Source organism: Oncorhynchus masou, chromosome 1, assembly GCF_036934945.1.
Source record: "Oncorhynchus masou masou isolate Uvic2021 chromosome 1, UVic_Omas_1.1, whole genome shotgun sequence".
Lineage (NCBI taxonomy): Eukaryota > Metazoa > Chordata > Actinopteri > Salmoniformes > Salmonidae > Oncorhynchus > Oncorhynchus masou.
Genome location: NC_088212.1, coordinates 29383110 through 29404735, shown reverse-complemented (window position 1 = coordinate 29404735; position 21626 = coordinate 29383110). Strand labels below are relative to the sequence as shown.

The window sequence follows — 21626 nt, the reverse complement described above, 5'->3', positions numbered from 1 at the left end:
CATTTGTACATAAGATAAATGAGATGGATGATTTCCTCTGTAACCTTTTGTGTTTCCGTATGTGTGTTGTAGGTCAGCCAGCACCACCCCCTCTGGCTCCCCCTGCTCCTCCCAGCAGAGTGTGAACCAGCCAGGTGAGGGCGGTGCCCAGACAGCTCCTTTTGCACCGTCTGGCAGCTGGAACCCGTTTGGTGATGACAACTTTTCCAAGCTCACTGCTGAGGAGCTACTCAACAAGGATTTTACCAAGCTGGTCGAGAGTAAGACCACAATGCCCAATCTGCGTATACACATCTGAAAGTGCAATGGATAGGTGGTAGATTGAACAAAGGTGATGCTTTTTTCTTTTACCTAATTGTGTATGTCTTTATGACAGCTACAACAGGGGAGAGGGCCAGCCTCTCCACAGAGAACCTCATTCCAGGTCTGCAGCCTGTCTCTGCTGCTGGTGCTACAGGCAAGGCTTTCCCAGGTAAGGCTGTCCATGTTTTCAACAGCTTCCCTCCCTCTGTGTCATACCTACGTTAATATCCCTCCCTCATCTCTACATATTTCCCATGATGTGTCCTCGTGTTTTTAGGTGTTGGCTTAGTCTCTAAATCTTTAAGACAAATGTTTTCTCCATTTTTCCTCATTTACAATGTATTAATATTGGTTTGTGTAGTTGTTGGTCTAGCTTCTGTAACTTTGTAGCAAGTACGGTGTGCTTTATGTTGCGTCATGATTAGGTGTCCGTATATATACAAATCAACTGGGCTTGACAATCTGGATCCTCTATTTCTGAAACTGTCCGCCGCCATTGTCGCAACCCCTATTACCAGCCTGTTCAACCTCTCCTTCGTATCATCTGAGATCCCCAAGGATTGGAAAGCTGCCACGGTCATCCCCTTCTTCAAAGGGGGAAACACCCTGGACCCAAACTGATACAGACCGATATCCATCCTGCCCTGCCTATCTTAGGTCTTTGAAAGCCAAGTCAACAAACAGATCATTGACCATCTCGAATCCCACCGTACCTTCTCCACTGTGCACCTCCGAGCCGGTCACGGGTGCACCTCAACCACGCTCAAGGTACTAAACGATATCATAACCGCCATTGAGAAAAGACAGTACTGTGCAGCCGTCTTCATCGACCTGGCCAAGGCTTTCGACTCTGTCAATCACCATCGCCTTGCCTGGTTCACCAACTACTTTGCAGACAGAGTACAGTGTGTCAATTCGGAGGGCATGTTGTCCGGTCCTCTGGCAGTCTCTATGGGGGTACCACAGGGATCAATTCTCGGGCCGACTCTTTTCTCTGTATATATCAATGATGTCGCTCTTGCTGCGGGCGATTCCCTGATCCACCTCAACGCAGACGACACCATTCTGTATACTTCTGGCCCTTCCTTGGACACTGCTATCTTATCTCCAAACGAGCTTCAATGCCATACAACACTCCTTCCATGGCCCCCAACTGCTCTTAAACGCTAGTAAAACCAAATGCATGCTTTTCAACCGTTCGCTGCCTGCACCCGCACGCCCAACTAGCATCACCACCCTGGATGGTTCTGACCTGGAATATGTGGACATCTATAAGTACCTAGGTCTCTGGCTAGACTGCAAACTCTCCTTCCAGGCTCATATCAAACATCTCCAATCCAAAATCAAATCGAGAGTTGGCTTTCTATTTCGCAACAAAGCCTCCTTCACTCACGCCACCAAAATTACCCTAGTAAAACTGACTATCCTACCGATCCTCGACTTTGGCGATGTCATCTACAAAATAGCTTCCAATACTCTACTCAGCAAACTGGATGCAGTTTATCACAGTGCCATCCGTTTTGTTACTAAAGCACGTTATACCACCCACCACTGCGACCTGTATGCTGTAGTCGGCTGGCCCTCGCTACATATTCGTCGCCAGACCCACTGGCTCCAGGTCATCTACAAGTCCATGCTTGGTAAAGCTCCGCCTTATCTCAGTTCACTGGTCACAATGGCAACACCCACCCGTAGCACGCGCTCCAGCAGGTGTATCTCACTGATCATCCTTAAAGCCAAAACCTCATTTGGCCGCCTTCCAGTTCTCTGCTGCCTGTGACTGGAACAAATTGCAAAAATCGCTGAAGTTGGAGACTTATATTTCCCTCACCAACTTTAAACATCTGCTATCTGATCAGCTAACTGATCGCTGCAACTGTACATGGTCCATCGGTATATAGCCCACCCAATTTACCTACCTCATCCCCATACTGTTTTTATTTTATTTAATTTTCTGCTCTTTTGCACACCAGAATCTCTACCTGCACATGTTCATGTGATCATTTATCACTCTAGTGTTAATCTGCTAAATTGTAATTATCCACTCCTATGGCCTATTTATTGCCTGCCTCATGCCTTTTGCACACAATGTATATAGATTATTTGATTTATTTATTTTACTATGTTATTGACCTGTTTGTTTCCTCCATGTGTAACTCTGTTGTCTGTCCACACTGCTATGCTTTTATCTTGGCCAGGTCACAGTTTCAAATGAGAACTAGTTCTCAACTAGCCTACCTGGTTAAATAAAAATAAATATATAGGTCCTAGAGACATCCAACTGTCTTGTGTTCTAGAAAGCCCTTCTCGACCATCAGAAACTAGTGTTCAATAATGTTGTTTATTGTGTTATCCTCAGCTCTGTTGTCCTCAATGACATCTTGTTGACTTCAATTAGATCAATAACTGTAAAAAAAAAAATAAAAAAAAATCAACATCCATCCTCCCCCTATTCTCCTGATAGCTCTCATTCTTTCTCTCTTTCTCCCTGTGTGATGTTAAGCTGAGAGATCTGCTGACATCCTGAGTTTGGATGCAGGCTCAGAGATGTTGAGTGGCCCGGACCCCTTTAACACACACTCCCTCTCTGACACCCCAGGTAACGCCCTTTCCCAGCATGCAACATTGTTGTGGAATGAAGTGGCAGGTTCCAGTTGTCTGTCTTTTTCAATTCTTGCACATAGACGTTCCTGAGACACTCATGTTAGTGGATTGTATACACTACATGGCCTAAAGTATTGAAACCTGCTCGTCGAACATCTCAATATAAAATAATATGAATTTGTTCCCCCTCTTTGCTGCTATAACATCCTCCACTCTTCTGGGAAGGCTTTCCATTAGATGTTGGAACATTTTTGTGGGGACTTGCTTCCATTCAGCCACGAGCATAAGTGAGGTCAGGCACTGATGTTAGGCAATTATGCCTGACTCGCAGTCAGTTTTCTAATTCATCCCAAAGGTGTTCGCTGGAGTTGAGGTCAGGGCTCTATGCAGGCCAGTCGACAAACCGTTTATGTATAGACCTCGCTTTGTGCATGGGGACATTTGTCATGCTGAAACAGGAAAAGGCCTTCCCCCGAACTATTGCCACAAAGTTGGAAGCACAGAATTGTCTAGAATGTCATTGTATGCTGTAGCATTAAGGTTTCCCTTTACTGGAGCGAAGGGGCCTAGATCAAACCATGGAAAAACAGCACCAGACCATTATTCCTCCTCCACCGAACTTTACAGTTGGCACTATGCAGTCAGTCATGTAGTTGTTGTCCTGGCATCCGCCAAACCCAGATTCGTCTGTCGGATTGGCTGGTGGTGAAGTGCGATTCATCACTCCAGATAACGCATTTCCACTGCTCCAGGGTCCAATGGCGGCAAGCGTTACACCACTCCAGCCGACGCTTGACACTGCGCATGGTGATCTTAGGCTTGTGTGCGGCTGCTCGGCCATGGAAAACCATTTCATGAAGCTCCCGGCGAACAGTTCTTGTGCTGACATCACTTCCAGAGGCACTTTGGAACTCGGTAGTGAGTGTTGGAACTGATTTTTGCGCTACGTGCTTCAGCACTCTGCAGTCCCTTTCTATGGGCTTGTGTGACCTACCACTTTGTGGCTGAGCTATTGTTACTCCTAGACGTTTCCACTTCACAATAACAACACTGACAGTTGATCGGGGCAACTCTAGCAAGGCAGTTTTGATTAACTGACTTGATTGAAAGTCACAGGTCTTCTTCAGTTGGGGCAGCAGATAGCCTAGTAGTTAGAGCATTGGACTAGTAACCGAAAGGTTGCAAGATCGAATCCCCGAGCTGACAAGGTCAAAAATGTTGTTCTGTCCCTGAACAAGGCAGTTAACCCACTATTCCTAGGCCGTCATTGAAAATAAGAATTTGTTCTTAACTGACTTGCCTAGTTAAATAAAGGTAAAATAAAAAATACCATTAACAGTATGTTTGTGTCTGGAGATTGCATGGCTGTGTGCTTGATTTTGTACACCTGTCAGCAACTGAAATAGCCGAATCACTATTTTCAAGGGATATCCATATACTTTTGACCATGTAGTGTATGTCCTATAGCTCATGTCCTTTTAAAGCCATTGTTTATATAATGACTCTGAGATTACATGGCTTTGCTCTGTCATGCTATTGTTCCTGTCCTGTTAGCGCAGTAAACGCACTCGTTGATTCCCTTTCAGCTCCTATGAATAGAGACTGGATCGCCTCACACTTGTGGACCCGTGCCTCTAACTGCACTGTTGCCTGCTTACCAGAAGGACACATTCTTCTTTGTTAATTGGATTGCTGTACTGTAGCCTACCTCTGGAGGTGCCTGCTTCAGAATGCCCTTGTCACTGACAAAAGTGGGAAAGTTTACCATCACATCTGAGCTCTTCCTTCAGTTGGTAGTTGACTGCTTTTCCAAATGGCACAGGAGCAATACACTGTCTTAGCTCAGACTGGTCTGTGCAAAGGCCCACAGAGTGGCTCCAGTGACAGTCAGTCAGTGGGGACTGAGGGGATAAAAGGCAGCCTGTGGCTGTTACATAAGCAGGGTGTGGTTAATCTTCTCTGTCCTCTCCCCACTCACACATTGTTCTACACAGTGTTCTCTATCCATCAGTGCCCTAAGGAAGAGTCAACAACAGGAACTGCATCACTGCTTTTGTAACCTTTTATTTATTTGACTAGACAATTCAGTTAAGAACAAATTCTAATGACGGCCTACATCGGCCAAACCTGGACGACGCTGGGCCAATTGTGCACCGCCCTATGGGACTCCCAATAATACAGCCTGGATTCAAACCAGGGTGTCTGTAGTGACGCCTCTAGCACTGAGATGCAGTGCCTTAGACCCCTGCGCCACTCAGAAGCCCAAATGTCTCTGTTGGGAGAGCACTGCACAGTGTCTGTAGAAGTTCACATAACCACAGGCCAGATGTAAGGACCTCCAAGCCTGTTGCGCCACAGCATATTTCAGAAGGGATGGTCCTATTGTCTAGTTATTCAATTTTCATAATATGTCATTCTTAAAGGGGATTAGAAAGAGAATCTGTTTCCTCACAGATCAGTGCATGCTGCTGTCTTATGGTGCCAAACGAGGAGTACACCAGAGCCATACATCTAAAATGGCTCTGGAATGCACAGCTGTTGTGTCATAGCAGTTTGTTAGCATTGACCTATGACCTTTATCCCTTAGTGAAGGGGGCAAATGGGCAGCTGTGCTGTGTCATGTTCTGAGCCCACACCCCCTGCCCAAGGTCCTCTGTCCCCCCATAGCAGCCAGTCACCTGTAAGTATGTATGGAGAGGAGGTTTTGACCCAGAAGATACTCCCACACGCATGCACCTGGTTTGCACTCAGGCTGTTTGGATGTACTAACCTGCTGGAGAGGCATATATCCTGAAGACAGTTCTCCTGCTTTGTCTGTGACACACCTGGCACACCCAGCAAAGCTGACTTAATAAGGATGCCATCAGTCCGATAGTGCTGGGTGATCCAACACTTTTTCAGTGATGAAATTGAAGAGTCATGTAAGGACAGTCAGTGATGTCGGCCTAGTCTGGAACGGCGCTATGGTAGCTAACCCCTGGTATGTTTTTGTGTATAAGCTGACATTTTGCTCTTTGAGACTGTTTGGCAATGCTTGTCTGCCATATTGAAATTAATCTGTCAACTAATGGCCAAATACAGATGAGATAATGACACTAGCTGCTAGTTGTTTATCTTTGTCTGTTTGATTGGATGGATTTGTGTTTTGATGGTTTAAGACGATCAGGGTACACACTCCCTTTTGAAGGCATGCTGTTTCGCTTCACTACCAGTTTGACATGAATGGTATTAATACAGTGGGCCCAGCTGAAATAAACTTGTCCTCTACTCAAGCATGCTCTGTGATCTCTAATATCACACGAGGGTTGATTTTATTTTTTCCTCATCTTTTTTTATGCCCCTCTGCTGAATAGGAAAGCAGGAGGGACAGGGCTGCCTCATGGCAAAACATGATGCAGCCAGTAGAAAAGTGACAAATCCAAGAACTAACCGTTACTACCCCTTGTGAGCGTTACCCTTTACCAACTAATGCTCATTTTGATAGCATAATTAATTACCATGTTCTAAGTGGTACCTAAATGAGCCTTCATCTCTTTTCTCCCTCTACTCCAACTTTGCTTATGCAAATTCTCCCTTCCTTTCCTCTCTTTCTATGCCTTTCTCACTCCTGGTCCTCCCTCTCCTCTTCCTGTCCCTCTGTTTGGATGGCTCACAGAGAAGCTGATTGAGGGACTGAAGTCCCCTGAGACTTGTCTGCTGCTCCCTGACCTTTTGCCCCTGGCTGACCCCTTCAGCAGCTGTGGAGAGGGCAATAGCAATGGTATCAGGCTATCCTGTCTGCATGCCTGTCTCTCCCCTTCCTGTATCCTCTCCAGATATGAGAGATGCTTCTGGTTGTTTATGAACTCAGATCAGTCTCATATACTTTATTACCTGGAGCTTTTTTAATTCCTTCTGTCCTTCTCGTTCATTTCTTTATCCGACCATCTCTCCTGTTCCATTTTCAGCTGCAGCTAAGGCTGATATGTATGTGGACTCTCTGATCCTGGGTCTGGACACAGCCTCAGCCAGCCTGCCAGGTTAGTTTTTACCACTCCTCTGTATCAGCCTTGAATTATAGGTAGTGTTATTACATTGTTGCCATACATCAGTTGGTGTGCATGAATGAACACTGTGTGTGAGGTCTGTGTGTGTGCTCTGTGTGTGAGGCCACAATGCATTGGGATAACACAGAGGGATTTGCCTTCACTAAGATTGAGTGAGTGTTATTTCTGCCATCAATGTCATACCAGCATATCAGTCTTGATTCAGGAGCTTAGTTGTGGTTTCCTTTGTTTTAACTATTGCTTGGTGTTGAAAGGATCGGGTCATATATCAGTAGCCTGCTCAAACATGCCCTGCCAGGCTGTGCTGACAGGTTTGCTTGCAGCAGAATATGATTCCCTGTCACCATTTTCTTTTATTGCTGTTAATTAACGAGACTGTCTGGAATGGTTGTGACAGCGAGCGTCTCGGTTCATCGCAATGAACCGTTACTATGACGTACTCTTAAGGGTGAACAGGAAAACATTTGCAGTGCACTGTTGATTAGCAGTGCTGTTCTGCTCCAGATGAACATGAGCAGAGTGTGAATGTTTGTGTAATGGATGACATTTCCGACAGCCAGTGAAAATAGGCTGGAGCTGGGGACAAGGCAGCTACTGCTGAGCAACAGAGCATGTCTGCTGTCCCTGGGTTTGATCATTCAGTGGGCAGTTTTATTTTGCTCAGCTTTTGGTTGTAGTGGAAATCTGCTCCACTAGAGGACACTAATGGACCATGCTCCTGTCATTGGTCCAACTACTACATACAGCACAGTACCATTACTAGTCTGGGGTTTGAGCAGGGTAGTACTTGGATAAATTTATATTAGGAACACCTAATATTTTGCCCTCAGAACTGCCTCAATTTGTCGGGGCATGGACTCTACAAGGTATCGAAAGCGTTCTACAGGCATGCTGGCCCATGTTGCTGCCAATGCTTTCCACAGTTGTGTCAAGTTAGCTGGATGTCCTCTGGGTGGTGGATCATGCTTGATACACACATGAAACTTTTGATTGTGAAAAACCTAGCAGCGTTGCAGTTCTTGACATAAACCGGTGTACCTGGAACATTGTATGATAGTAGGTGCCAAGGCACTTAAATATTTTGTCTTGCCCATTCACCCTTTGAATGGCACACATACACAATCCATGTCTCAAGGCTTAAAAATCCTTCTTTAACATGTCTCCCCCCTTCATATACACTGATCTGATTTTGAAGTGGATTTAACAAGTTTCATCAATAAGGGATCATAGCATTCAACTGGTCAGTCTGTCATGGAAAGAGCAGATGTTTTGTATACTCTGTTTATAAGAGGAGGCTCAAATTTACTTTTGGTCTGAACTTTTTTTCTGTGGGAAGAGGGTGAGCAAGCTTATTAACCCAATGCTTTTTTTCCTGTTTGGGCTAATGGCCTGTTTACTTTCTTTCCTTCTTCCTCCCTACATCCTGGCCCCTGTGCCCTGGCCTCTCCTCCCTCAGACCCTCTAGCTGTGGAGGACTCTCTGCTGGGCTGCTCTCTGCTGTCTCACACCTCCACCCCTGGGGTTCAAACTGTCTGTGTACCTCCATCCTCCTGCTCCTCTGCCTCCTGTCTGGATGAGCTGGCTTCTGTCTCATTTGGCACTGCCCAAGCACCTGCTGGTAAGACCCTCTCACCAGCTGTCATATACTGTACACTGAGTGTACAAAACATTAGGGACACCTTCTTAATATTGAGTTGCACCCCCTTTTCCCTCAGAACGAACAGCCTCTGTCAGGGCATGGACTCTACAACGTGTCAAAAGCGTTCCACAGGGATGCTGGCCCATGTTGACTCCAATGCTTCCCACAGTTGTCAAGTTGACCGGATGTCCTTTGGGTGGTGGACCGTTCTTGATACACACCGAAACTGTTGAGTGTGAAAATCCCAGCAGTGTTGCAGTTCTTGACACTAAAACCTGTGCGCCTAGCTACCATAATACTACCAAACCCCATTCAAAGGCACTTTAAAAAATGATTTTGTAGGTTTTGCACAAGGTCCTTAATACATGAATTTGGCACTCTGAAATTCAACTACTGGAATACCTTGAAAATCAAACATTTTCTCAAGTTGGTACTTACAAAGTACTTTAATTAAAATGAGATGAAAACATTATAAATTATGTTAATATTAAAAATATTAGAAAATCCATTGGTCGTGCAAATTAATTTCCAGGCAGTCTACTGAGTTTTATTTCCTCAAGTTTTGCACTCTCGTTGCCAGGAGAGCTCGCCCATTCTACCTACACTGCCACTCAGCCAGGCCGGTGCAGAACTGACTGATTAGGTGCCACCAAACGTCACATCAATAGCTAAAATGCCGGTCAAATGTACAATAGATTCCTCCTGCCTGGCAGGATATTGATGTTTATGAATGAGTGACTCAACCAAGGATGTTTACTTACCTTTATATTTGGGAAATGGCGTTTAATCTCCCGGATTTGCCTTGTTAGCAGCGCGTTCATTCACTACTCTGTCCAACGGGAAACTCCGCCTATGATGTATGATGCCGAGAGGTGAAACGAACTACCTCAGCCCAGACATAGTGGCAACTGGTAAATAGTCGCTTATAGTGTACAACTGGTAAATAGTCGCTTATATTTCAGTCAGGTGTCTAGCTAGCTAGGTAGTTCAAAGGCTCTGGCTATTAGCCAGGTAGCTAGCTGGCTAGAAGGATGAAGTTAGAAGCTAATGTTGAATGAAACCTGACCTCAGCAGGGGCAGTTGACTGAAATTAAGCTACCGGTAGCTGTAATCCAAAGATGGGCTACTTAAAGTTCTCATAACGAAATACCTTTTCTTTATAGAGTAGTGAGACAGACAGTGGTGTGTCAAGCTGCAAAGGAGATACACAGAGAGGGGGAAGCATTGAAGCAAGCAGGGAGCGAGGTTAGTAGTACAGTGGTTTCCAAACTTGGGGTCCCCAGAAATGTAAATTGTGTCTTTTGATCTTATCAAACGCACAATTTAATTTTCTTCTCTCTAATGGGTATAGAATACAATATTTTTGAGTCTACGAATGGCTTTTTACACTGTCAAAATTCACTTTCATGTCATTTAGTGAAATATAAAGACAATTTTAATATGTATACTGAACAAAAATATAAGTGCAACAATTTCAAAGATTTTACTGAGTTAAGAGTTCATATAAGGAAATCAGTCAACATCATCAGTAATGACTGACCACATCATCAGTAATTACTATATGACCAATCATATAGTAAATAAAGTGAAACTCGTATTATTGAGCTGTACCTGTAAGGAAGTGATGACTGCGACTAAAAACAATTGCAAATAATGGGAACTATAACAAATTGATGATCCTTGAAAGTAAATATTAGTGCTTGAAAAAGTACTGAATTTGACTTGTACTGTCTATATGAATCCTGATCTTGCCCATTCACCCTCTGAATGGTACACATACACAATCCATGTCTCAATTGTCTCAAGGCTTAAAAATCCTTCTTTGACCTTTCTTCTCCCCTTCATCTACACTGATTTGAAGTGGATTGTGTGACATCACCTGGATTCACCTGGTCAGTCTGTCATGTTTTGTACACTCAGTGTGTTACCTGTGTGTAAAGCCCCTCAGCAAGTCTGACCTCCGACTTATGTTCAGCCAAAACTAAACCTCACGCCTGCAATATCTCTCAGCTTTAACGCCCAGTCAAAACACTGAAATACACGTTCAAAGGCAAGTGACCTTTGAATGTATCTATCATATTAGTAATATCAAGATAAGTCGACTGACCTGTCGGCAGCCTGTATCAACAGCCCTTCATAGTTCAAACAGTAAGGTATTAATTTGTAGCGCTATACAGCAGCCACAGCATTGTGGGATCTTCTGCAGACCCTTGACTCATTTACAAAAGCCACATCAGATGCATGGCTTAGTACTAACGTTGTGACTGCTCTGGCCGCATCTGTCTCTGTACTCCCTGCACCCTCCCCCCACTCGCACTCTTCTGTGCTGCGCTAACCTTCCCCCTCCATCACCCCTTCACCTCCTCTCCTCCACCTGCAGACTCTGCTTACCTCATGTCGGGCTTCCAGCCACCCGAGGCTGGGGAGAAGGGCACTGAGGACGAGTTTGACCCCATCCCTGTGCTCATCTCCAAAAACTCCAACAACCAAGGTATGTAAGGTAGACCAGCAGAATGTAGATAGGGTATGGATCCACGTGTCTCGTTGATCCACACATTTCTTCTGAAGACCAGAGTACTGTCCTGTATGAGCTGTCACCCTCAACCCATATAACCCAAGGTGACCATGAATGAGCACAGCCATCGCTGAGAAGACCCTAGCTAACAACTTAGTTCATCACTTACACCTGATGAGAGCGACTATAGCTGGATTGTGCTGTAACCTCAGCTAGCCCTCATCCTAGCATGCTCTCACATCGGTGGGTTTCTCTTAGCTTTCTCTCATTCACTTTTCATTGGTTGAACGTTGTCAATAAGAATTGGCAGTTCCGATCAAAGGGAGGCACCGTTCTGCAGTTGTTTTGTAGTCTGTCAGAACAGAAGCACCAAAGGCAGAGCTTGAAGGAGTACTTCTTCTAGAGGGTAGGACGACTTACAATATGTCCTCCCAGCACGCTTTCCCTGAAATGCTGCGGCTGCATATAGATAACCTCAGCTTACTTTCTGTATATTTATTTTCTTCTCTTCCCTGTCCCTCATTCACCCCTGTCTGCTCCTGTCATTCTGCTTTCTTCTCTGCTCTCTTTCACCGATTCTCAATTATTTGCCATTATATGTTCTGGCCTCTGTTCTCTGTTAAATTCTTTCTCTGAATATTACTCTCACTCCCGCTTGTTCGCCTTTCTCCCTCTTCTCTCTTCCTTGCTCCCCCCATGTCCTTGTCTCCCTCTCTTTCTCTTTCTGGCACGTTTCAGGTGGTCACTCGCGCAGCAACAGTGGCAGTTCAGAGTCCAGCATCCCCAACATGGCCCGCTCCCTTCTGCTGGTGGATCAGCTCATCGACCTCTAGGGGGGTTGGGAGAGAGGTCGAAGGGGCAGCGTGCAATCGTAACACGTAGGGGATGGAGAGGGGGCAGCAGAGGCACTTCTGTAGCACCTTGTGAGGTGAAATGGACTAGTGAAAACTTTCTCCGGTGTGCCTCCTTGCCCCCCCCCACCATCTCTTGCTTGCCTGATACAATGGTGGCCGTTGGCATTCCCATGTTGGTGTAACAACTTTGCATTAACCCCCCACCCTGACACATTGTCTGCTTCTGTCTTGGCTGCACTAGGGTCATTATCACGCTTTCAACAATCTGTCAACATTCCAAATTGTCCTTCCATGCAGATTCAACCCCACCTCATGCACATACTGCCTGGCTTGCCCATAACCCGATTTGTCTTTGCTGGGTTCTACAATGTTTGATCACTTATACAATCCACCCCTGGCATACCTATTTGTCACAGGTCTGACCATGTAACACAACTGTACAGTGCTTCTAGCTCTCCTGGTTATCTGTATGCACTCTTCCTGTAGCAGCTATGACCATGTATAGTCTATAGAGCAAAGCAGTTGCCCTTAAGAAAAGCATATGCTGACTGAACTATCTAGAGCTGCTTGCATTGGGCATACAGGGGGGACTAATAATGATGATAAGCTGTCAGTCCTTGGTCTTCTGCGGTGTGTTTAACTGTTAGCAAACTGCTGTGATCCACTGCTGCCCCCTGGGAATGTTTGGCAGCCTGTTGTAAGATGTCTGCCATTGTAATCTCATAAACGCTTGTGCAACGTGCACCGTTACAGTAGACATCTGATCTCTACAGGCGTCGCCAGCTGCCCCCAAACTGGCGCTGATATTCAGGTCTGGTACAACAACCATCTCCTTTACTGTGCAACCATGTTTATCTTGGCTGTGCTTTACGTAAGAGCTACAATCTGTTTATCTGAAGGTCTCCTGGGATTATTGTTCCTGTGCTGTGAATTTCCTGTCGTCCTCCTTTAAGATTATATTGAGCTGGTGCATTTTTTCCCCTTCCACTATGCCCTTAAGTCTAAGAATTGTCTGGAAAGGTTGATGCAATCGTGGTATTATTCTAAATGTGTGTGATTTATTTGAATGCCCTTGTCTTTTGATCATGTGTATTCCAATAAGAGCTTTATTGGGTATATGTGGGTTTGTTTGTTTCTATCCTCGGCACATTGGCAAGGTTAGCAGCTGTAAAGTCAGAGTCTGGGATAGAAAAAGGGTGCCATATTGAGCATGGGAATAAGCACGAGAATAAGACTCGCAGGTACAACAGAAATGTGCAATGGTTATTTAATGAGTCGGTTCATATTCACCAGTGAGCCAGCAGAGCGAGAACTAGCTGCAGCTTGGGTTTTGTCTGTCTGCTTGTGTTGTGCTGGTGTAGCCATACAGTACAGGCAATCCGTTTCTCTATTTGTTCCATGTGCCTCTGTTGCACATGTTCATAATCATTCATATCCACCTCCCTTTTGTCCGATCTACCCATCCATCCATACCACACAAACACACACACCTTGATGTTGCTTGCCTATGATGTAATGTCCAACTTAAATCTGGACAACTCCATTCCCCACCAACTCTTATGTATATAAAACCACTTGTTTCAATGTCCTCATTCTCCCTTTAAAAATGTACTGTAACTACTACTTTGAAAGTGTTTTAATATTTAAAAAAAATGTTATGAATAAATGTGACTATTGATAGTACTATAGAATGAATGTATGTATGAAGTGAGTCAATATGAAATATATAAAGTTCATAACAAGTACATATATTTGAATGAAAAAAAATGTATTTCTGTGTATTATTTATGAAGCTGTATTTAAGAGTACTACCATCCTGTCCCACCATTTTGTTCACAGTATTTTTGTCTATCCTTCTTGGTCTTGTGGAAGACTATTTTAGCATAGTTAAAACCATGGGTCTAGTTGCTTCCCTATCTTAATTTGGTTGTTTCTGAAGATAGCTCTGTGCTTGTTACTTACTGTACCTTATTGAGGTATTGTCATCACACCTCATCCCTGGTTTTGACTTTTTTCTAGTTTGATTTTCTTTATCTGAGCTGTAGCTTATTTAATAGCTTGAAGGGAATATATTTCTTCCAACTCTTTGAGCCCTCCCGCTGAAAACGGGGTGTATGACGGAAGGGTCTTCCTGATATCGCTGTCCCTTATTGTCCTACTCCTTTACTGTTAACCCCTAAATGTATCACAAAAGCTATCTAGCCTACCTACTTACAAGTTACAGTGCAATTAGTATAATTTGTTGGAAACAGAACCAAAATGTATCTTGACTCATCTTTATCCTCCTCCCAGCAAGCATAATCAGTGGATGTGATGCACTACATTGTACCCACCCTTGATTGATATTCTGAGGCATATCAAAATGATACAATATTTCAGAAACTGAAATGCAAACCCGTATAATGCATGTCAAAAAGTTGTTTCCATACTTGGAAAGTATACAAAGCAAAATGATACATTTCCGTTGACGTTACTGCTAGTATCTTTGCGATAAAACATTGTTTTACCCCTCCTCACCAAACCATATATTGTACAGAAATTGGCCTGTGGAATCTGAAGTGTATGGACAGATAATCAGTAAAGCTACTCTTTATTAATTTTTCTCTCTGATCTACTTGTTGTACAGTTCAGTCTTCTGCAGGTTTAGTGTAGCTAACCTATGCAATTCTACAGTAGTGCTCATATTGTTCTTAGACACCACAGTGTTGTATTCAGTAGAGGTCTAGCCTTGCCAGTAGAGTTTCAATTGTGTTGCTGTGAAACAGCTGTACCGAGTGTGTTTGCTAGGGGAAACGGTGACAAGTATAATTTGATTAAATCTAAACTGTTGACATGAACAGCAAATGTTAATATGTGAAATTTAAGAGTTATCTAGTGTGTACCTTCTATTTTTATGAAATAAGAAAAAAAGAAAACAAAGGGACCTTAAATAAACATGTAAATGTGGACATAACTAGTCTTCTTGATGTCTTTCAGTTCACCAGTAGGAAATGTAGTTCAATATATGCTAGTGTTATGAGATGATTGGACGAGCAAGTAGCTATAGGCACAGTATTTATCCTTTGGCTGGTCAACACAGTCTGTTGCTTAGTCACACACCCACATAATTCACTTCCCTAACAATGTCAAGGCTCACACTTCAGACAGTGAATGCTGTCAGTAAGGCAGCTCATAAATGCGCTAATGGCTTTCAGAGGCCTCCGCAGTTTGAAACAAAAATAAATAATTTTGCCCTATTGATCGAAACACAGTTCTCATTGACGCTACAGTATGGAAGTGCCCAATCATCCTATTACACCTTGGTGCTCACTCAGTTAAGCAACTAACACACTTAATTAACACACTGCACTCTTACATGGGGTTGAGGGCTCTCACTGACTAGAACTCACACACCTAGCTTCTTGCCTTTCAATCCAGTGGGAGGTTGAGATGCTTTAGAGCTACAGTTCTACCTCTTCTCTTACTCACACCCTGCCCACCTCTTTGCCTTCTGAATGACTTTGAACTTTGCCCTACAATGGCTGCCACTAACCCTATACCTCTGGAGCTGCCGGCTAACTCCTGCTACCTGCACTACCAAGGTAAGACTGCCCCTGTTTCTGCCCCCCTCTCTCTTTGTTTCTGTGTCTGCTCCTGTGAGTCCTCTCACTCCTTCTTTCCATAGCTCCACTTCCTTCTTATCAAGTCCCTATATATTTATATAACTTACTAATTACAACCCTAAATCTGACATCATTACTTGCTCTGTAATGGTACATGGAATTGTTTTGATGAGGTATTGAGTGTATATGCTTAGAGAATGTTGCAGGTCTGCTGAAATCAATTAATGGAAATGTAAATGTATTTTGTTGTGGTGATGGTGCTGAATAGTTTTGTCTGTCACATTGTGTTGTACAGAGTAGAACATGTGTTTTTGATGTAGTCGTGCTGGCTTGCTGCTGTTGGACCATTGTGCTGCTATTTCTGTTTCCATGGTGTTTACTTGTTTGCAGTAGAGCTGTAGTACTTGTCATTTTTGGGATTGACCTAATTGATGGTCCATTAGACCAAAGGACCACAGACCGTAGTGTTCAGAGCTGCGAGAGGTTTCTCAATGTCAACTCAGTTGCTGTATCATCTTGTCTCCATTTACACATCTCAAGTCTTATCCATTACTCTGTGCCTTCTCTCCTCTGCAGAGCTGAAAGGGGTGAGTAATGGTTACGCTGTGCTGGATGAGGGGGGTTCTGAAATTGAGCTGCCTGGAGAAGGTCACAGAGCAAACGAAGGCTGTATCCACTCCAGCGATGATGATGAGGAGGAGGAAGACGAGAGAGTGAAGGAGGAGCAGGGCAGGAGGGCCAGTGACGTGGTTCATGTGGTTCATGACTGCATTGGCTCCAGACCTTTGCTGCTGGATTCAGATGAAGAGGAGGAGCAGGGGTCTGAATTACTCCTCCCATCCTCCCAGCCATCCCTATCACACCCACAACTCTCCACTTCCTCCCACCAACCTACCCCATCCCTCTGTGCCCCATCCCTGAATCATTCCCACCAGATGCCACAGCAAGCCAGGGTGGTTGAAGTTGTCCCTGTTGTCTTCTTCAAATCCCCCTTCAGGATTGAACAAGAGGAGGCAGGCGACGTGTTCGCAAATGCCCCCTTCCAACGTCCCCCTGTTGTGGCTCAACAGCATCCAGACGTCTTCCTGCAGGCCCCCTTTGTGAAGCCCAAGACCCATAACCTTCACCCAGCTGTGGTTCACCCTGTGGCCCCTGAACCAGCCCTCTTGAGCCAGGTGGCCACACAACCTTTCCGCCCACAGGCCCTGGCCAAGTACTCCCGACACTTTGAGGGCCCCTTGCCTCACCAACCTGTGACAGCTCAGAGGGTGGTATCCAATGTGAGCAGGCAAGCTGCTGTGGGCCCCTTACACTCCTGGACTTCAGAGGTGAACTCAGTAGACCCCTTTGTCTCTGCGCCCTTTCACATCAAGGCCCCACAAGAAAAGCCCTGAAAGATCCCATCCTTCCCTACAGGGAAGCGGAGCCAACATTGGAGCCCACACCTGTGCACACTACACTAAGGCATACACACTGCATGCTGTCACCTGCACCGGGGCTGGACTGCAAGGCAGCATAGAACTCTTAAGATCTTGTCCTTACAAACTTCGATCATTCTAGATATTGAGCAAGGTCATCAATGTGTTTTTTTGCTACAGCAGAATTGAGGTGGGTCCTCATTTATAAATGCTGTGTATACACAAAATATGCCCCAAAACATGCATGCAGCAGTTTAAGCAAAAGTTGTCATTTATAAAAACTGAACTTGACGTGAGAATGTGATTATCCTGCCTCCATGCGTATGCAGTTTCAAGTGGTTGAATTTTTGCAATGCAATTAAGGGAAAAGTAGCATAGTAGCCTTGTGCATGAATACAGTGGCCTTCAGAAAGTATTCATACCCCTTGACTTATTCCACATTTAGTGAATTATGTGAAGCCTGAATTCTAAAATGGATGTTTACCCATCTACACACAATAACCTATGACAGTGAAAACATGTTTATAGAAATGTTGGTTATTTATTGAAAATTAAATATAGAAATCTCATTTACATAAGTATTCACACCCCTGAGTCAATACATGTTATAATCACCTTTGGCAGTGATTACAGCTGTGAGTCTTTATTGGTAAGTCGTAACTAGGCCACTCGGGAACATTCAGTGTTGTCTTGGCCTTCTGAAAGGTGAATTTGTCTGTTGGAAAGCAGACTGAGTCAGGTTTTCCTCTAGGATTTTGCCTGCGCTTACCTCTAGTATATTTTTATTCCCCAAAACTCCCTAGTCCTTGCCAATGACGAGCATACCCATCATGATGCAGCCACCACCATGCTTGAAAATATAGTCATACTCAGATGTGTTGTGTTGGATTTTCCTCAAATATAACGCTTTGTATTCAGGATATAAAGTAAATTTTCTTTGCCATATTTTTGGCAGTTTCTTGCAAACAGGATGCATGTTTTGGAATATTTTTATTCTGTACAGGCTTTTGTCATTTAGGTTAGTCTTGTGGAGTAACTACAATGTTGATCCACCATGCTCAAAGGGATATTCAATGCTTGTTTATTTTTACCCATCTACCAATTGGTGCCTTGCTTTGCGAGGGATTTTAAAACCTCCCTGATCTTTGTGGTTGAATATGTGTTTGAAATTCACTGCTCAACTGAGGGACTTTACACTTATCTGTATGTGTAGTGTACAGAGATGAGATGGTCACTAAAACAAATCCTGTTAAACTATTGCACAGTGTGAGTCCATGGAACTTGTGACTTGAGACTATTTTATTTAGGTTGCCATAAAAGAGATGACTCAAGACATTTCAGCTTTTCATTTTTTTATTAATTTGTTAACATTTCTAAAAACATAATTCAACTTTCACATTATGGGGTATTGTGTGTAGCCCAGTGAGACAATCTCAATTTAATTAATTTTAAATTCAGGCTGTAAAATAAAATGGCCAAATGTGGAAAAATTCAAGGGGTGTGAATTCTGAAGCCACTGTATATAATAATAATCAAATTAATAACAAAAACAGGTTGCTAAATATAACAAGATACAGTAATTTGTCATTAGTGAGATGAGCAAAGATCTATTTTCTTTGCATTCTAAAATATTAGAAAAGTAATTTTTCATTTCCATGATAATTTCATAATTAATTCCTCACCTTTTCTGACTAACGGCTTCATATTCACAAAATTGCCTATAGGCCTAAAGCAAGTTATTATAGGCTACAATTTATCCCATTTCTCAATTAATTAAACCCACTTTACAATAGTAAATAGATTAGCTATTTCAAGTATTTTGCTCTATGCAATCCGGCGTGAAGCTCAGTTTAACGGTAGAAGAGACGGTTCCTTTTCCATTAACGTTTGTAGGCTACCTCTGAATACTGTGCTGTCAAATTTCTCGGGTAGACAAAATTTCATTTATAAACATGCATACACCGAGCACACACAACATTAAGAACACCTTCCTAATATTGAGTTGCACCCCCCTTTTTGCCCTCAGAACAGCCTCATTTCGTCAGGGCATGGTCTCTACAAGGTGTCAAGCATTCCACAAGAATGCTTCCCACAGTTGTCAAGTTGGCTGGATGTCATTTGGGTGGTGGACCATTCATGATACACACGGGAAACTTGAGTGTGAAACACAGAAGCGTTGCAGTTCTTGACACATTGGTGCGCCTGGGCTGGCACCTACTACCATACCCCGTTAAGAGGCATTTAACTCTTTTGTCTTGCCCATTCACCCTCTGAATGGCACACATACAAACCATGTCTCAAATCCATTTTAACGTGTCTCCTCCCCTTCAGCTACACTGATTGAAGTAAATGTAATAAGTGACATCAATAAGTGATCATAGCTTTTACCTGAAATTCACCTGATCAGTCTGTCATGGAAAGAGCAGGTGTTGTTAATGTTTTGTACACTCGGTGTATAGGCTTATCATAATCATTGCCAAATACATTCCTTACCTTTTCTGTCCAAGTTGAGTTCATATTTCTGACACAACCATACAATAAATGCATTTAAACACAGTTTTACATAATTCCTGACATTTAATCTTAGTAAAAAATTATTTATTTCAGCTTTTATTTCTTTCATCATATTCCCAGTGGGTCAGAAGTTTACATTCACTCAATTAGTATTTGGTAGCATTGCCTTTAAATTGTTGAACTTGTGTCAAACGTTTTGGGTAGCCTTCCACAAGCTTCCCACAATAAATTGGATGAATTTTGGCCCATTCCTCCTGACAGAGCTGAGTCAGGTTTGTAGGCCTCCTTGCTCGCACACGCTTTTTCAGTTCGGCCCGCACATTTTCTATAGGATTGAGGTCAGGGCTTTGTGATGGCCACTCCAATGCCTTGACTTTGCTGTCCTTAAGCCATTTTGCCACAACTTTGGAAGTCTGCTTGTGGTCATTGTCCATTTGGAAGACCCATTTGCGACCAAGCTTTAAATTCCTGACTGATGTCTTGAGATGTTGCTTCAATTTTGCCACATAATTTTCCTCCCTCGTGATGCCATCTATTTTGTGAAATGCACCAGTCCCTCCTGCTTCAAAGCACCCCACAACATGATGCTGCCACCCCCGTGCTTCACAGTTGGGACTGTCTTCTTCAGCTTGCAAGCATCCCACTTTTTCCTCCAAACATAACGATGGTCATTATTGCCAAACAGTTCTATTTTTGTTTCATCAGACCAGAGGACATTTCTCCAAAAAGTACAAGGTTTGTCCCTATGTGCAGTTGCAAAACGTAGTCTGGCTTTTTTACGGTGGTTTTGGAGCAGTGGCTGCTTCCTTGCTGAGCGGCCTTTCAGGTTATGTCGATATAGAACTTATTTTACTGTGGATATAGATACTTTTTTGTACCCGTTTTCACCAGCATCTTCACAAGGTCCTTTGCTGCTGTTCTGGGATTGATTTGCACTTTTCGCATCAATGTACGTCCATCTCTAGGAGACAGACCATGTCTCTTTCCTGAGCGGTATGACCGATGCGTGGTACTATTGTTTGTACAGATGAACGTGGTACCTTCAGGCGTTCGGAAAATGCTCCCAAGAATGAATCAGACTTGTGGAAGTCTTTTTTTCTGTCTTTCTGATGTCTCAGTGCAAAGAGGCACTGTGTTTGAAGGTAGGCCTTGAAATACAGCCACAGGTACACCTCCAATTGACTCAAATGATGTCAGAAGCTTCTAAAGCCATGACATAATTTTCTGTAATTTTCAAAGCTGTTTAAAGGCGCAGTCAACTTGGTGTATATACATTTCTAACCCACTGGAATTGTGATTGTGAAATAATCTGTCTGTACACAATTGTTGGAAAAATTCCTTGTGTCATGTACAAAGTAGATGTCCTAACCGATTTACCAAAACTATAAGAAATTTGTGGAGTGGTTGAAAAACACGTTTTAATGACTCCAACCTAAGTGTATGTAAACTTCCGACTTCAACTGTATACTGCATATCCCGTTCTGGGCTCAACCGCTCAAATTTGACCCTCTGCTCTTATACTTAGTCCATTCCCCATTGCTCTGAGATGCCCAGTAAGAATTCCCATGACAGCTCTGGTCTCAGGGTGATTAGAGGAAGGCCTCCTTTAGTGGTTCCTCTGTGTCTTATACTTCTGATATTTTGGAAGTAATCTGATGAGCCTTTTGGCCCATTGAGCGGTGTACACTTTTTTTACTAGGTAGGTTAAATGTACCTCTAGCAGTGCGGTCATATTTGATCATGTATTATAATGTTAATCAGATGCTGGATTGTTTGAGTTTTAGCCTTTTTTTGATCCTTCACTGATTGCTATCTTAGTCACTATTAGTTGTTTTACATGGTCACGTGACTGTCAGTGCTACAAAAGTCAGCCTTATGTATCTACATGCAGGGCATACAGTACAGAACATACCTTTAGAAGTGAAAGGTCAGAGTTTCTCCTTACGCTTGTCCTTTCTTGTAGGTGCCTCTGCTGTATTTGTTTGTTGGTTTACTTTAATTTTGGACTGAGCAGGTTGCTAATGCTGTAGAAGTGAAGCCTTACGTCCTCCACTCTCACAATCAGCACCTCTGCTACATTCCCAATCAGCATCAAATGCTACACTCCCAATCAGCATCAAATGCTACACTC

At 43.5% G+C, this 21626-nt stretch overlaps 1 protein-coding gene across 9 annotated transcripts in view; it reads left to right on the top strand.

Annotated features, from left to right (window-relative positions):
- Window positions 1-19537, top strand: part of LOC135541468 (AP2-associated protein kinase 1-like) — a 38441-nt gene extending 18904 nt beyond the window's left edge. For 2 of the 9 annotated variants that reach the window (XM_064967811.1, XM_064967777.1), the window contains 8 exons: window positions 73-260; window positions 377-472; window positions 2807-2902; window positions 6563-6667; window positions 6855-6926; window positions 8410-8571; window positions 10973-11083; window positions 16140-19537. In XM_064967811.1, coding sequence (XP_064823883.1) covers window positions 73-260; window positions 377-472; window positions 2807-2902; window positions 6563-6667; window positions 6855-6926; window positions 8410-8571; window positions 10973-11083; window positions 16140-16957 — 1648 coding nt within the window. In that variant the 3' untranslated portion in view covers window positions 16958-19537. Of the gene's footprint in view, window positions 1-72; window positions 261-376; window positions 473-2806; window positions 2903-6562; window positions 6668-6854; window positions 6927-8409; window positions 8572-10972; window positions 11084-11845; window positions 14915-16139 lie in introns of those variants that run through there. The other 7 variants (XM_064967832.1, XM_064967785.1, XM_064967790.1 and 4 more) reach the window with 7 other exon arrangements.
- Window positions 19538-21626: the final 2089 nt, after the last annotated feature.